This window comes from Spermophilus citellus (genome assembly GCF_964194105.1).
Source record: "Spermophilus citellus genome assembly, chromosome: 4".
NCBI classification, from domain to species: domain Eukaryota; kingdom Metazoa; phylum Chordata; class Mammalia; order Rodentia; family Sciuridae; genus Spermophilus; species Spermophilus citellus.
This window is the reverse complement of record NC_138185.1, coordinates 26,859,457-26,876,452: the sequence shown is the minus strand read 5'-3', so window position 1 is coordinate 26,876,452 and position 16,996 is coordinate 26,859,457. Positions and strand designations below refer to the sequence as shown.

The following is a 16,996-nucleotide window of genomic DNA, read 5'->3' as shown; positions in this document are numbered from 1 at the left end:
CCTTGCCCTTGCTGAGGCTGGCTTTGAACTCACGATCCTCCCGCCTCGGCCTCCTGAGCCACTGGCGCCCACCACCACACTGAGCTGAAGTTCCATGTCTTCCTGAGTCCCCTACTGTCCCCTCTGCCATACTCTTTTGGATGCAGAAGTCAGATCTGATTTGGTGGGGGAGGGTCTGTACATGGAGTAAATGCAGGAGGCAAGGATCATGGGGCTCCCTTGGGGGCTGGCCACCACACCGCGGAGACCAGACCAGCCCTGCCAACAAACACCTGGAACAAGAGAGAGAGTAGGTTTGTGTCTTGTCTGGTGAAACCTGAGGTCTGGGTGCATGTACCCACGAGTTGTTGACATAGTGGGTCCTCCCCAGATGCTGTCACTAGGGTTTTTCTTCTAAGCTGATCAAGATGTAGGACTCGTTACAACCCCCTGTGCACACATACACATATCCCCTGCTCTTTAGGCAGAGGTTTGGTACAAGGTAGGTGTGGGGGGATCGATGGTAGCTGTGCATCACTCATTCACTCACTCATTCTTGCCCACAGGTGCCAGACCCTGGTGCTGTGAGATACAGTGGAAAACAACCTCCTTTTCTGCCATCAGGAAGCCGGCCGATTCCAAATGCCAGGGGTAACGTGGGCAAAGGGGCCTCTCATGCCCTGCTGATGGGCGTGTGGACAGGGACAGTCACGGTATAGTGCAGTTAGATAATACTAGGCTACGGATGTGTATTCTCTGGGCTCCAGTCATCCTGCCCTGGGTGTGGATTCTGCATAACACGCACAGGAGCCCCTGAGAGTCACGCACCAGCCTTTGCTTTAGGAGGAGGAAGCTGCAGGTAACCAGCATCCAGTCCCTCACCACAGAACGGGAAGAGGAGGCTGGTGATGTTCAAACACCACGCAGGCGAGAGTCAGCAATCAGAAGCAACACACTCTGGTTAGACTCCGCACAGTGAGCAATATGGAGGACACAAAATAAAACAAAATAGCCTAAGAGAAAGATCTATGGAAACTACCACTGTGTATATTCATGACCCACTCACGCAAATTAGACCATCTATGTTTTATAAAGACCCACACACATCGGAAGACATGCACCCTGAATATTAGCATGGACCTGTGCACATTGCAATTTGGGAGGCTGAGGCAGGAGGATCAAGAGTTTGAGGCCAGCCTCAGCAACTTAGCAAGACCCTGTCTCAAAATAAAATATAAAAAGGGCTGGGGATCTAGCTCCGTGGTAGTTCAATCTCCAGTTCCACCCACCTCCCCCAGCCCCCCAAAAAGAAAGAAAGAAAAGTAAGAAAGAGAGAAAGAAAGTAGCATGGGTCCTGTGGGAGGCGGGAGTGGAGTCAGGATGGAGGTAGTCACCGTGTGACGTGATGCACACCCCGAGACTTTTCACCAGGACACAGGGACAAGAGCTGCGGAGAAGCCACCAGGGACCTTGGTGGGGGACCAGGGCTGTCTGGTCTGAGGCAAGGGGACCGGCCTCACCTGGGAAGGACAAAGGCTCAGAAGTGTGCAAAGCTGGTTCCTCAAGAAAACACAAGTGCCTCAGGAGCACAGAAGCCCCGTGCCCACGACCCAGCGGGAGGGCAGTCCTGCGCTGGCCCGGTGGCCTGTAGGGCCCTCCTCTTCTTGCTCAGCAGACTCCCACTCAGTTCCCAGAAGCCTGTGGGCTGCCACAGAGGTCACGTCATGGGGAAGAAACAAGAGCTCTGCAACCAGACCAACTTGCCCCCACCCGTCCTCTGTCCCACCTTGGGCAAGTCCCTCTCTCCTTGATGAACCTCAGTTTCTCCATCTGAAAAATGGCAGAACCACAATACCCACCTCAGAAGGGTGCTATGGGCAGGAAGAAGGTGAGTAAAGTACCGAGCTCCTGCTGCATGAAGCTTGTATTCCAGTGGAGGAGACAGGTGGTGGGCAAAAAAAAAAAAAAGGGGGGGAATTGTTCACTGCTCTATTCCCAGTACCCAGGATGCCTAGCACATAGCAGGTGCCCAATTAAAATTCTGTAGAATAAACAAATAAGTAAATGAAAGGTGGTGATCAATGCCATGGAAAGACAGCAAGCCGGCTAAGAGGAGAAAGGAGGGCCCGGGATGCCAGAAGGTGGGAGGGCAGAAACAACCTGAGTCCTGGAGGTCTGGGAGGAGCTCCTTGAGATGGAAGCCAGGGAACACACTGTGGGTACACCCGGTGACGGTGGTGCCAGGCAGGAGCGGGCTCCAGGGATAGAGAAGAGGCCAAAGGCTGGAACAAAGTAGGGGAAAGAGAACGGAGGCACTGAGGCCCCTGTATAGGTGGACTGAGAACAGGGAGGAGGTCTCCCATTCTCCACGCTGCTCCCAGCCACAAGGGCAAGAGCCCTGCGCCATGCTCAGCCCTTTCCCGGGTGTCCCTGGGGCCAGACCCCAGCATCCTTGGCACACACTCCCAGCACCTCACATCCCGAGAGTGGGGATGCTGCTCCCCAGGTTTGTTTCTGGTGTTGCGTTTGCATTTGTTGCTGGAACTTGAACCCAGGGTGCTCCACCCCTGAGCTACGTCCCCAGCCCTTTTTATTTTATTTTATTTTGCTAAGTTTCCAAGGCAGGACTGGAACTTGCCATCCTGCCGCCTCAGCCTTAAGAGGAGCTGGCTTTACAGGCTCCGTGTTTGTCCCCAGCTTTCAAAGCAGGAAAATCAGACTCCAAGAGGTAGCTAACCTTGGAGCCGGCCCCGGGTCTCCCAGGCCAGACCCTGACCGGGTTCTAGCTCATTGTCCTGAAATGCTTTGTTTACAGCGGGCCTTCCCCTGGCTGGAGCCGCCGGCCTCAGACTCATTCATGGTTTTAGTTTACTCCCAGGGTCCCTTGTGTCCAAACCTGCCCAGGAGCAGCGAATGAATGAAGAGCCCACCAGGAGCCCCCTCCCGCCTTCCGGGCCAGTTCACGCCCCGTTTGACGTCCCCAGCCCTGCGCTGGCCTGGGGAGGGGGCGAGCGGAGGAATTTTAAACAGCCTGGGGGTCAGGAGCCCAGAGCAGGGGGAGAAAGCGAAAGTGGAGGGGGCTGGGAGCCCCCGTGAGGAGGCGCAGACAGGGAAGGAAATCTCCCCGTAATAACTCATCGGCTCAGGAAGCAGCCGCAGGCCGGGCTGCGTGTGGGGCTGGCCCCGAGGGACGGGGGCGTGCAGACTCCTCCTCCCCAGCTCAGCCCGGCTGGGGTCACGGTCAGGCGGTGTGGGAGGTGGGAAGCCAGGTGTGGGAATAGTCTCCCGCCGACCTTGGGTTCTGGGAGTTCAGGGACCCCTCTCCCGGCAACCAGGGAAGCCCTCCTTCCCCGCCCTCTGGCCTGGGGCTGGGAGGCCGGGAAAGCCCAGCGCGACCCAGGGGCAGGCATCTCCAGGAAGGAGGCTCAGGGGAGACCAAAGCACCTCAAAGCCCCTCCGCTCCCGTCCGCATCCTCTCTCTGCCACACTGGCAGCCACTGCAGCTGAACAGAAAGTTATTTTCCAAGGCCCAGTGGATGCCGACTTGGCTAGTCCCGGGATGGAGCTGGGAGACAGTCTGGGTGACCTAGGGCTCCCAGTGGCCATCATCAGCCCAGTTACGCTTCCCTGGAGGGAATGGGGCAGACATGGGGTGACCAATCAGAAGTTTCTCCAAGACAGGCACACTGGAGGGACGCAGCCTGTGTGTGAGGGGGCGGAGGCGGATTCCGAGAGGTGGTGATGCCAGGCGGGTTGAAGCTGCTGTCCCCGCTCAGCTACCTGTAGCTAAAGGCCAGCTGTCTTACCTGTGAGTCGGGGTCATGCGACAACCTCAGCTGGGCACGGTAAAGTACTCAGCGCTGAACCCCTGAGTCTCCCCGAAGGCAGAGAGTTTATTTCGTTCAGATCGGAATCCTCTGATCTAAAACCGTGCCTGACACATAGTAGGGCCAACTAATATTGTTGAACTCATCAATGAAAGAATGGAACTACTGGAATTTGTGTTGTTGTTGTTGTTGTTTTCACAAGAGTTTTTAAATGCACATCCTTCCATAACGGAGAGAGACCGATTAGTGTGTTTTGATGTATTTTGTGTGTGTGTTTTTATCTTGGCGTGTGTGTGTGTGCGCGCGCGCGCGCGTGTGTGTGTGTGTGTGTGTGCGCGCGTGTGTGTGTTTCAAAACTGTCGTAGGGGAGGTGATACGGTCGAGTCCTTTTTTGGAAAGGTTATAGTTTTCCCCAATGTTCCCCACGGACATCAACACCATTACCAAGGGCTGGTACAAAGTGAGATTCCTGCGTCGTTCCAGAACTGCTGGGTCACAATGCGGGCGATCTGAGAAGCTCCAGTGTCAAAAGTCCCTTCCCCAAATCACACGCACCAGAAAGTTGCCAAACCACTGATTGGAATGTGAGGGCGGGAAGTCGGCGACAATCGCTTTCCGAATGAGGAAACAGGGTAAGCGAGAAGGCACTCGCCCGTGGACTCCCAGCCGCCGAGGCTGAGGACCAGGAGGCCAGATCTGAGTTCCACTCCGGCCACCCAGAGCCCCAGCATCTGTCCGGCTCGCCAGTGGAGACCCAGAGCCTTCGGGGCAGGCCTCGAGCTCCCGGGGAGCTTTCAACCGGAGGAACTGGGGAGACCCGCGCGTCGCCATTGGCCGGGGCACGTCGGGCGCCTCCCCATTGGCCCGGGCGGAGCTCCCCGCCCCCGCCCGGGGCCGCCCCGCGATTGGCCCCTCCCCCGGCTATAAGGCGGCGGCCGGCGAGGCCGTGGGAGCGCGCGGGAGCGCACGGCGGGCGCGGCCGAGGCAGGGACACCGCTCACAGAGGGACGCGGCCGGGCGCCCATGGCGTTCGCGCTGCTGCGCCCCGTCGGTGCGCACGTGCTGTACCCGGACGTGCGGTTGCTGAGCGAGGACGAGGAGAACCGCAGCGAGAGCGACGCGTCCGATCAGTCGTTCGGCTGCTGCGAAGGCCTGGAGGCGGCTCGGCGCGGCCCGGGCCCCGGGGGCGGGCGGCGGGCGGGCGGCAGCGCGGGTCCCGTGGTGGTGGTGCGACAGCGGCAGGCGGCCAACGCGAGGGAGCGGGACCGCACGCAGAGCGTGAACACGGCCTTCACCGCGCTGCGCACGCTCATCCCCACCGAGCCCGTGGACCGCAAGCTGTCCAAGATCGAGACGCTGCGCCTGGCGTCCAGCTACATCGCGCACCTGGCCAACGTGCTGCTTCTGGGGGACGCGGCCGACGACGGGCAGCCGTGCTTCCGTGCGGCGGGCAGTGCCAAGGGCACTGTCCCCGCAGCCGCCGAGGGCGGCCGCCAGCCGCGCTCCATCTGCACCTTCTGCCTCAGCAACCAGCGCAAGGGGGTGAGTGCACCGCGCTCCTGAACGGGGCGGCGAGGAGGAGCAGAATTAGTCGGGGATCGAGTGAAAGAGGAGCAGAGTCCCCCTAAGGCGAGGGAGAAGCGACGTGGTGGGCGCGGCGTCCCAAACCCAGGGCTGAGTGTGGAACTGAGCCACTCAAGGTCCCCCCAAAGAGAAAGCGTTCAGGAGCCCAGAGCCCGGGTCTGATTTTATTAACTTTGAGACATCCCCACTGCAGCTAAAGGTGTTGCGGGACATCCTTTCTTCTGGGAAGAGGGCAGGAGCAAAGAATAACTAAGACCATCATTTATTGAGCTTTTGCTCCATGCTGGCTCCGCCAGTGCACTTTTTTACTTGGACCAGAATCCAGTCTGGCTTGCCCGTTTCCCCTCACTTCATCACTAAGAGGGACCTATGGCTCAGAGTGACGAAATCGCCTGCCCATATTCACGGGATGCAACCCTGGGTTGATTGGGTATGTGTTGCCGTGGGCTACCACTTTGTATTAATTGTCCCCCATTGTAAGATCTGATCCAAGAGCAGGAGACTGAAAAGAAATGGAGACACACACCTCCCACTTGAAGTACCCAGCGGATGAGCAGTTGGAGGAAGAAGGGTGTCCCCTGAGAGCATCCAACCCCCAATAGAGGATGTAGTGTTGGGAGAAGGCGCCTTTGGGCCAGCTGGACAGAGCTGGGGTTAAGAGGCTTCCCACAGGGTGTCCAAAGTAATGCTGGGAACCGGGCTGCAAGGCCTGGGTAGCAGCAGCGGTGGCTGCCAGAGGGCCTCCTGGCTGAAAATGTGCCCAGGCTCCGAGGAACCCGCTTCATCCCCAGTCCCTCTGTCTTCCTGGCCTTGGCTCCTCCGGCAGTAAGGAGGCTTGTCTGGTGTGACAGTGTTGGGTTTCAGTAGCTGCTGTTTGCATTTAGGGAAACTGAGACTCAGAGAGTCCTGCCTGGCCTTCGATGGCCAATGAAAGGGTCCTCTGACTCTGCCGGAATTTGGTTCTTGTAGCTGACATAGGTCCCTTGCTCCATGCTGTGCTGGTGATGAGGCCTCCCTGTTCAGGTCTCAAACCATCTGCTTCCGGTTCATCAGACTCTCAGGTGGCTACTCACTCCTGGGTGCCTCAGTTTTTCTGAGTCAGTCTTCTTGGCCTCCGATTTGTACCCTCTTCAAGGGTCCCTGCTGGTCCTTGCTGTGGTTAGGGCCGCTGACTGGGCTGGGAACCCAGGGAAGGTCTTCAGGCCCATGTGTGGAAGGCTGACTGGGCCCTCTGCTATTCCCCTGACCACCGGTCACCTCCATTCAGTTCGGCAACCCTCAAGTTCCCAGCAGCTGGCGTGTGTGGGCTCTGAGGGTGTACCCCGAGAGGCAGGCGTGGGTCCCCATCTGGCGGTCAGGGCCAGGGTGGGGAGATGAAGGTAAGGGTGCTGTGGTCTGATGGCAGGAGAGGGGGAGCACAAAGGGACTGTCAGAAGAAGCCCAGGCCTGCGACGAGAGGTGAGGGGCCTCTGTGCTGAATCCTAAAGAATGCCTGGGGACAGAGACAGGCAAGGAAGGGCAGCGCAGGGAAGAGTGTTCTAGAAGCTGGGCTCTGAGGAGCTAGGTCCAAAATCGTGGGCTAGAGAAAGGAATGGGAAGAAATGAAAGGTAGTGGGAGGTGGAAGGCGCTCATAGATGGGCCAGTGACGTGACAGCTGTCTTCTGCTAAGTCTGAGTTACCGTTTAGACACCCCACACTGTCCCCGCCTGCTTAGAGATGCTGCCACCACTTCAGAGACCCACAGCCAGAGAGGGAGTCAGGATTCGAACTCAGGCCTGACTGACTGGGAAGTAGGAGAGGTTCCACTGGAGGGCCCCGCACCTGCAGGCCCTGGGGAAGGTGTGTGTCCTATGCCTCCCCCCTGGCAGGCAGGCGGGGGGCTCCTGCCTAGGTCTCTTTGGCCTGTCCTGCAGCTCACAGGACCTTGCCTGGGCCTGGCTGCTTCCCTGGAGTCAGTCTGTGTGACCAAGAACCCAGCCAAATTTGGCTGCAGAAGCCACACTCAACTCCAGAGGCCCCTCTGGGAGTAAGCGAGGAGGGTGATCGTCGCCAGTTCTGGTCCCTCCAAGATGCAGCTGGAAGAAAACTGGTTGTCGTAGTCCCCCCCCCCCCTCCTTTCTGAGCTTTGAGGCCCAGCAAGTTCCAAGGTTCCGGACCCTATCCCTTCACCTGGGGCCACCACCTCCCTCCGTGGCTGGTCTGGGGCTGGGGTGGCTAGGGAAACAGTTCCCTGGAACACCTGGCTAATTAGGGGCGAGGCGTGGCCCTCTGTAGATGGGAGGGGTTCTTGGGTATGACCCAGTTACCCTTTCGTTACCTGGGGTGGGAGCTGGACAGGGTGCTCTTGTGAGGCTGCTAATGTGCCCAACTCAGGAGGAGGTGGTGGAGAGGCGACAGGGGCCAGGAAGTGTCATGGCCAGATGATGCTGATGATCATATTGTGGACATTTACTGAACAGTGGCCGTGTTCCTGGGCTTTCCCTGTTGGGCTGAGGAGCCTTTGTTAACCTGTACAATCTTACACAGCAACTCCCCCTCCAGGTGAGGAAACCGGGGCTCCCTGAGCTGAACCACTTAGCCAGGGTCCAACAGGCAGCCCACGGCAGGAATTAAAGGCCAGGAGTGTCCCTCTTGAGCACAGGAGTGTCCCTCTTGGTCACAGTGCTTCCGCTAGACCCTTGGTGCTAAGTTCTCATGGGACACACGGGGCCCAGGAAGGACATCTCACACGGCTCTCTTCACATTTGACTGTGGCCGGGGCAGCAAGGAGAATGATCTGTCCCCATTTCATAGATAAAGAAACTGAGGTTCAGAGAGGTCCCAATATTCTAATGGGACCAAGTCTTCGGAAGATCTTCAGACTTGGGGTGGGAGGTGGCACTCCCCGTCCCTGAGGCTCAAAGAATGTTCCCAACCTCAACACTCTACCTCCCCCACCGCCACTGCCCCTGTGCCTAGCCACCCTTCGCAGCCACTCCTGCCAGAGTCTGTCTGAGAAGCCCAAGCCCCAGGCTCTGCTGGGACTATGGCTTCAGCCCTCAAAATAGCCCTGCCTGTGAATGAACATGCTGTCCCTGGGCCCAGAGAGCCTCCAGGGAGGCTGGGCTCACATCTGGATGGATCTGCCCCAACCTGAGCCCAGTGAGGGGGGCAGGCGACAGAGCTCCCAGATGGTCGGTCGCTAGTCCTCTAGACGGGCCGAGAGGCCGCCAGGTCCGTCCTCTGGGCGACGAGCATTTACAGTGAGATTTCGTGCAGCCTCGCGTCCTGGAGACAGAACTGCTTGTTGGCCACATGGATTTCTAGGCCTGCTCTTACCAACTGACTGGGTGGCTCTGGGCCAGTCACTCAACGCTGGAGGCCTCAAAAAAGGGAGGCCGTGACCTCTCTGGCTTATGTGTATCCACCTGAGAATATGGATGGCAGGGCGGGTAGAGACTGCCCCTGTCGGGCGAGGGACTGGTGGCTTCAGGGGCTCCACCATTAGCTCATCTTCCAATGGCCACCACTGCTTCCAAGTCACCTGCTGGTGCTTGCTCTGTGCCAGCCCCTGAGCTAGAAATGGAGCCTCAGAAGGGAGGCCTTCTCCTGCCACTCCCAGCACCTCCAGCCAGATGGGGAGCACGGGAGACCTGTCTTCCCTTTCTGTGTTTTGCCCTAGTGAATGCCCCCCCAAAAAAGGCAGGAAGTACTAAGTGATTCCAAGAGTTTAAAAAAAAAAAATCCCAGGGAGACAAGACCTGAGAGCATATTCCCAGCCAAGGGAGACCAAGAATGGAGGTCATGTTTCAATTTCTTTAAGGCAATAGATCATGTGGGGAAGGATGGGAAAGGTAAAACACACACACACACACACACACACACAAAGTGAACAGGCCTCCCCCCTCTCCTGTCTCCTCATCATGAAATCCCCGTCCTCTAAAAACTCCCACTGGCCATTTCCCACATGCACTTCTCTCTAGAAACCACAACTTACAGAAGTATTTACTCAAGCCGGGCACTGTGGTGCATGCCTGTAATCCCAGCAGCTTGGGAGGCTGAGGTAGGAGGATCACAAGTTCAAAGTCAGCCTCAGCAACAGCAAGGTACTAAACAACTCGGGAAGACTCTGTCTCTAAATAAAATACAAAACGGCTGGGGATGTGGCTCAGTGGTCTAGTGCTCCTGAGTTCAATCCTGGTACCCCCCACAAAAAGAAACTATTCACTCAGTTCCGCCCTTGATTTACCCTTGAACAGTGTCCCTCCACAGCCTTCCCTGACTGTGCATAGGGTTTCTTCTGCTTTTTACAACAGAGAACTTTCTTTAGTGAATGGCTAAACTATGATTTACTGATCCAGTCCCCAACTGCTGGACATAGAGGTTAGTTCCAGTGTTCACAGTGGGCCAACTCATCTCCTAACCCTCTTTGTTCCCTCCTACAGGGTGGCCGTCGTGACCTGGGAGGCAGCTGCTTGAAGGTGAGGGGAGTGGCCCCCCTTCGAGGGCCACGGAGATGAGCCAGGGCCCCTGCGGAATTTGCTCCAAACAGGACACCAAAGGAGGCCAGGAGTCAGCCATTGGCTGCACAGGGGAGAAGACCCCAGAAGCCGAACCCACCCCTTTGTGTAGGGACCAGGGACAACGGCTGGGCAGGGCCTTTGGGACGTCTCCACTCCACCCTGGAGAGCTGTGAGGACCCATTCAGCCCACTGAGGCCTGGCGGGTCAGAGACAAGGTGGAACTTTGGGGAAAAGACTGTTGGTGACAGAGGTGTCTGCGTGTCTGTGTGTGAGTGTGGCATGTGTGAGCAAGAATTGGTAGCTTAAGATAAAAGTATTTTTAAATAAAAGATGTCGTTCCCAACTGAGGAATGAAGGGCCTGTGGACAGTGGACTCCTGGGACCCTGGGTGCGGGCGGGGGCTGGGTTGGGCCGGGGCCCCTCTCCAGAAGTAGAGATGGCCAGTCCGTCCTCCCGACTCCCGTTCTCCCAGTGTTGGTGAACAACCTTCAGGTGTCTGGTGTGCTGCCTACAGAAACCCAAACTTTATTTATTTCTGAATAAGGACTAGATCCATGGTTTAAAAATTCAAAAGGTACAAGAGGACATAAAGGTGGAAAATCTCCCTCTCCTATCCTCCCAGAGGGTGTCCCCCGACACCAGTTTTTTGTGACCTCCCCATTCCCTACGAATAATCAAGCAAGGACACAGACCATAGCTACTGTATGACTTTCTGCTTCCTTTAAAAAAACTTTCCTTTGACCCATATTGTCCCACCGCCCGGATATGGAACACCTGTGAAAACTTAAAATTGAGCCACAATAGCTTAAGGGTAACTTTGAAATAATATTGGAGTATTTATTCTGTTTGCAGAATTGAAAACTCGGGACTTATTGGGTTAATGAGGCCTGCTCCCAGCCCACGTGGGGACAGGAAGGGTGTCCTTGTTCCGTTGTTAGTTGCTTCACATTCCCTCGTATGACTGCACCGTTCTTGAACCTGACCTTCACTGACTGGGAGGCCGGCAGGTGTGCCGTCTTCTGCGTGTGCAAATGGGTGTGTTACAGTGGACATTCTTACCTTGTTTTAGCTGAGATGATTGAGGACCAATGACACCCAAAGGCACATGGTGGGGTGACACGCCACCTTCAAAGCTCAGAGCAGCTCTTGCCCCTGCCTGGATGGAGTGCCAGCCCCCAGGGCCCTGAGCGTACCCCCAGAAGCCCTGGGAGGTGGGGACCAGGTTTACCATTTTAGAGTCAGTTGAGCCCAGAACTCTAGGTGCTCTTCGTGAGGCCTGTGTCCCTGGGAGACCAAGGTCAAAGGAGGTCAGGAGGCCAGAGGGAGGAGGAGGCAGGGAGAGGCCCGAGCTGCCTTAACCTAGCAAGGTGCATCCACATACCTGGTTTTTATTTTTTATTTTATTTTTTCTTTTCACAAACACTTGTGTGGGTCACGGGAGGCAGTCCTGCTCCACCGTCCACGCCCATGTTCCCTGCGCCTGGCACCCCCCTCCCGTGCATTTGCCCTTCTGACCGAGCCTGAATCGGGGCTGCCCATTTTGCAGATCAACAATTTCCCAGCATCCTGTGCACCATTGCTGTGCCAATTCGCCACAGGACAGAGCCTGACCCACCTGGTCTTTGTCACTGATGGACTAAAACCCAAGCAGGCAGGGGAGCGGTCAGAAGTGCCAGTGCTGGTTGCAGCCAGTCCTGAAACCAGCACACCTAACCCCTTTTGCATGCGATGTGGAGCAGGAGGATCCCAGGGGCCTGTCCACCAGAGAGCTTTCTAGCAGCTCTACCTCACTTCCCTGGTGTGCCAAGGACCCTGGTCTTGCCCATCCTGTGTCCCCATGGGCTGCACTTTCCCTTGGTAGCATACTGCTCTCACTGCGCCTACCCTGATCCAGGTACAGGCAGCCTCTGGCAAGGCCACAGGAAAAGGACCGTGACCTTGTCAATGGCAGGAAACCTGGGATGGGGGCAGGGCAGACACTTGGGTGCTCTGGGCTGGAGGCCCACTTCTGCCACCAGATTTGCTGGGTGACCCTGGGGTTGTTGCTTGACCCCTCTGAGCCTCCTTGGCCCAATCTCTAGCCAGCAAGAGCAATTACAAAAGAAAGAAGAGTGTTTATTTTGCTTTGTTAAATAGTTTTTAATAGATTATTTATGCACTGAGTAAATAGTTCAAGTTCAAATTGTATCAGATACTAGGCAGTGAAAAGTCCATAACTTCCCTGAGGCCCCTCCATAAAGGCCTCTGCTGTTAGCAGTTTCCTGTGGGTCCTTCCAGAAAGCTCTACACTGATTACTATGTCTGAAAAAATATTTGTAGGTTTCTCTGCTTATGTCTTCATTATAAAAAGTTCAGACACGGGGCTGGGAAGGTAGCTCAGTGGCCAAGCACTTGTCTATCATGTGCTAAGGTCCTGGGTTCCACCCCCAGCACCACAGGATGGGGAGGGGAGTTCATAGGTTCATATGTTCCAAATCCTAGAAATCACCACACTGTGGAGCCCATGGGGTTTTCATTACGCGTACACTCTACATCTACAGCATGCTAAGTTAAAACTTTTTATCACACGCCTATACTCCCAGCAGCTCGGGAGCCTGAGGCAGGAGGATCTCGAGTTCAAAGCCAGCCTCAGCAAAAGCGAGGCGCTAAACAACTCAGTGAGATCCTGTCTCTAAATAAAATATTAAAACGGCTGGGGATGCGGCTCAGTGGTGGAGCACCCCTGAGTTCAATCCCTGGTACCCCCTCCTCCCCCCAAAAAAACACAACTTTTTATCAAATCATAACATATATTTGGGAAAGTGCACAAGTTGCCAAAGCACCGCACAGTGAATTTCCGCCAACTCAGCGCACCTGTGTGCCCAGCCAGCAGGTCAAGAAATGCAGTTAGCAGCTTCCTGGGATCCTGGGGCCAGCACTCCTGCTTGTGCTGGGTTTTTCAATTGCCTCTCCTTTGACATGGATGATACACTTGCAGAGCTCAAAATCCAAAAGCCACAAAAGACAATAAACTGACAAGAAGTCTCCTCTGCTCTCAGCCACTCAGTTTAAGTTCTCAGAGGCAATTACTGTGATGCAGGGACTTAGGAGCTCCTGCAGGGAGGATCAGCAGTTAGGGAAATCATGTACGTTATATACATTATACAGATTTTTCACCCAAGTGAAAGCATGTTAGGTTCTTTGCTTTATAGTTGGATTTTTTTTCTCCTTTACTAATACTTCTTAGAGACCCTTGGTGTTCAAGGAACTGGTCCATACTTTTTCACAGCTGCATAGTGCTCCACGAGGCACTGGAACTGTCATCCTGGACAGGGGACAGTTAGTGTCCTTGAGTGAGCTGAAGGTCAGTTCCATCCATGTGACTTGGGAGAAGCACAGCTGTGGACCAATACCTCTGGGGGTGATTTTCCTAACACTGCCCCTCCCCCACCATCCACGCTTTCCCCCTCCAGGATGGACCAGCCCAGCCAAGGTTCTCCAGGCCAACTTGGGGCCAGAGGAGCAACGTTGTTCAGAGAGAAGAAAACCAGGGCTGAGGGGACATGGAATAACCAACCCCAGCCAGACCACCTCACACGCACTGCCACCAAGCACAACACACTGATCATCTCACACGCACTGCCCCCAAGCACAACGCACTGTTTCGAGGGCTTTCTATAATTAGAGCGTCTACAGAAGCATCAATTCTGGGAGGTTCATGTTGATACCTTCCTCATCCCACCTTCTCCTCCTGCTGTCTGTCTGACCTCACGTGGTTCTGATATCCGAAGTCCAGACCTGACAGCTACATGCAACGCATGCCCTTGAACTGGATCCTGTGCTATGGGGTGGGGGATGCTCCAGGGGACGTTATTGGTTGACAAAATTAGAATGTGAGCAACAAAATGTTGTATCAAAGGTGAATTTTCTGAATTTGCTAACAGGACCGTGGTCATGTAAGAGGATATCCTTGTGCTTAAGAACTAAGGATCCTTCGGGGACACAGGAGCTGAGGTAGGCCACATACTCTCAAAAGAGTCAGGAAAAAGTAAACTGTGGGCAATTGAGAGAAAAGGGATAAAGCAACTGTGACCACTGGTGAATGCTGGTGGCCCTGGGTGAGGGCGTAAGGGACTTCTCCACGCTGCTCTTGTCACCTCTGCATGTTTGTAAATGCACAATGAGGAGTTAGAGAAGCCAGGACCTTGGCCCACTCAATTCGAGGTCTCCCAAGAGGTCCCCTGGCCCCGCTGACCCACCCTTCAGCTAATCTAACGAGGACAGATAATACTCCCAGGGGACCCAGGCTTCCCTGCTCCTGACTTTCAGGCCTCTGTGGCCCTCAGGAGGCTAAGGTGGTCCCACCCCCCGAGCCTCCTGCCACCATGATTTATGTCCCTGTGAGCCTCAGCAGCTGTGAGCTCAGGTCCCACCGGGCGGCCAGCTCGGGTGGGGGGCAGCAGCCTTTGCTTCTCAGCGTGTCTAATCCAGACCAGACTTTCAGACCCCACAGGCCTGGGATTGAGCTCCCAGGGGGCCCAGGGTCACAGGTCCGGCCAGTAGGGCCTGGAAACCCAGGAGGCACTGAGGGTGAACCAGCTGGAAGGCAGGTCTAGCCTGATCTAGTTTGGCCACTGCTCCTGTGTGTCCCAGAGTGGGTTCTGCCTCTCTCTGGGCCTTGCTTTTCCTTAGCTCAGGCTGCACATGGTGAACCAGAAGGACTTTGTCAACAGGACACACCCACCTTGAGGAGGGACGGCTGGTAAAATAGGAGTTGGCTTTTTCTGAACACCAGATCCCCCAGGCTTGGGGAAATGCTTGACTTTTTGAGAACCTACTATGTTTCAGGCCTCAATCTACATATTTGACATAAAAGAATTAATATAGCTTTCAAGTTTGCCAGATTATATACTATTGTTGTGGCATTTTATAGATAAGGAAGTTGAGGGACAAGATTGTTAAAGAACTTGCCCAAGGTCCCGCAGTGGTTGGTAAATAGATTGATTTGAATCAGGTTCTCTGGCTGCTCATCTACCACCCCCACCTGGCCAAACAGGTAGGTGCCTCCTCCTGCCACTGACAGGGCTGACTAATTGAGGTACTGCCCTGAGTGACTCTCACTTATGGCTTCACTTAATCTTGCAGCAATGCACAGAGGTAGGTCCTGTTGTTACCCCCATTTCACAGACTAGAAAACCAAGCCCAAGCTCACTGGGCTAAGCAATGATTGGCAGAGCCAGGAATCAAACCCAAGGGACCAGGCTGAGTCACTGGAGGAGATAAGACTCCCAGGAGGCACAGGATTGAGTTTAACATCAGGAACAACTTAAGGTAGGCTCAGCCTGTCAGTCCTCAGTCAACACACATGCATGGAACTTCAGGGACCAGCAAGGCTCTAGGGAAGATGAGAGAATAGGACAGATGTGGTGCCCGATCCTGAGATGGTCACAGCTTATGGAAAAAGCAGACTCTGAGCAAATAATAAAAATGTGGAGGCTGAGGATGTAAATCATTCACAAGGCCCCGGATGGGATCCCCAGCAAAACACCCCACACATACACACACAAAGTACGGGGTGGGTTCCAAGGCATGAGGGAGTATGTGACCGGGAGACCAGAGGTGTCATTTGGGATGGTGCTGCCAAGGTGGAGAAGGCTTTACCAAGTGTGGAAGATTCTGCTGGGTGATCTGGCCACTTGTGCATCTGCATCAATAATGGTGCGTCTGCGGGGCCTTGAGTGTCCCCTGAACAGAACCCAATAATCCCCAACACATCTCCTTGAGCGTCCAGAGCATTGGCCCAGAGCAGCCGGTGGCCATCAAAGTCACCCAAGTCCTCTCGAGGACACTAGCACTCCCAGCACTTCCTCTGTGCCAGGCACTTCTGAGCCCTGGAACTCATTCTGTCACTATTCTTCTGGCTCCGCAAAGTCACTGAATGACAGAAGCAGATTCAGGAGGCAGGCTCGCTGGATCAGAGCCCTTGCTCTGAGCTCCTTGCTCGCTGCCTCTGTGCTGAACACAGAGGTTTCCAGGCAGGAGGCGAGTCTCTGCAGGCCACAGATGGACCTGGAGCCCACCTTCCGGCTGCCACCTCTGCGGAACCTGCCACCTCCCTTAGTGCCCGCTGGTGGCCGGTGCTTGTGGAGGGTCTGGGTTTCGCTCCGCCTGCACGCCCTGCTGCAAGATGGGCTTGACCCACTTCCCAGAGGTCACTTCCCAGAGGTCACAGCCAGGAGTGCGGAGGAAGACCCCGCTTGTCCCATCCGCAGAAGGGCCAGTTTGGAAGATACTGGCAAGGCGCCTCTAGCCAGAGGGGAAGGCAGGGTGGGCCCGCGGTTTGGAGAGGGAGAGGCGCTGCGAGGTCCGTGGGAAGGTCTCTGGCCCCCCCACTCCGCCGCCTCCCCAGGCAGCGGCCAGGGCAGGCGAAGGGTGGGAGCAGGGGGCGGGCCCCGGACCCGGGAGCGCGCCGGGCGCGCCCCCGCGGGCTGCGGGCGGAGCCACTCCCGCGCGCCCGGCGGGGCTTCTGCGCCTCTCCCGCTCGCTCCCCGTCGCCCTCCCCGCGGCGCTGGCCCTCCGCCGCCCAGCAAGCCCTGGAAAGGCCGCTTTCCCTGAGACAGGAAGGTGTCCTCAAGTCTCAGGAAGGAAAAACAGTCAAGCTGAACCCAAGACCGTCTCCAAGGGGCCGGGGCTGGCGCCGCGCCAGGACTGACATCACCTGGGAACCGCCACGACTGCAGCTGCAACCCGCCTCCTGGGGGGACGCGCTTTTGCTATTTAAAAAAATAATAATACTACTAAAAAAACTTTTCCAGTCTGGTGTTTTGAAATGTGCTTTTTATAGTGGGCCCTGGGGTGTGGGCGTTGGGCGGCCTCCCTCCTCCCTTTCCTCGCCCTCCTGGATTCTGGCAGCACACGGTGCCGCCTTGGACCAACCACGGCCAGTTAACTCCCGGGGAGTGCGGGTGGGGGCTCTTTCCAGGCCCCACACCCTCCGACTATCTTTTCTCTATTTGGATATACTCAATTTCAACTTTTAAAATATGGTAATAGCGGAGCACGCTGACACACACCTGAAATCCCAACCATTCAGGAGGCTGAGGCAGGAGGATCACGAGTTCAAG

The 16,996-nt window shown here is 55.8% G+C and overlaps 1 protein-coding gene across 1 annotated transcript; it reads left to right on the top strand.

Moving 5' to 3' along the window:
- The first annotated feature begins 4,745 nt into the window (after positions 1 to 4,745).
- On the top strand, positions 4,746 to 10,236 carry TCF15 (transcription factor 15). The gene is made up of 2 exons (XM_081291308.1): positions 4,746 to 5,348; positions 9,816 to 10,236. Exons 1-2 carry the CDS (start codon positions 4,830 to 4,832, stop codon positions 9,888 to 9,890), a joined length of 594 nt encoding a protein of 197 aa, XP_081147434.1. The 5' UTR covers positions 4,746 to 4,829; the 3' UTR covers positions 9,891 to 10,236.
- Positions 10,237 to 16,996: the final 6,760 nt, after the last annotated feature.

Coding starts and splice junctions, on each gene's coding strand:
- TCF15 (XM_081291308.1), top strand. CDS start 4,830: ATGGCGTTCGCGCTGCTGCGCCCCGTCGGTGCGCACGTGCTGTACCCG. Junction 5,349..9,815: donor TCAGCAACCAGCGCAAGGGG/GTGAGTGCACCG, acceptor TCCCTCCTACAG/GGTGGCCGTCGTGACCTGGG.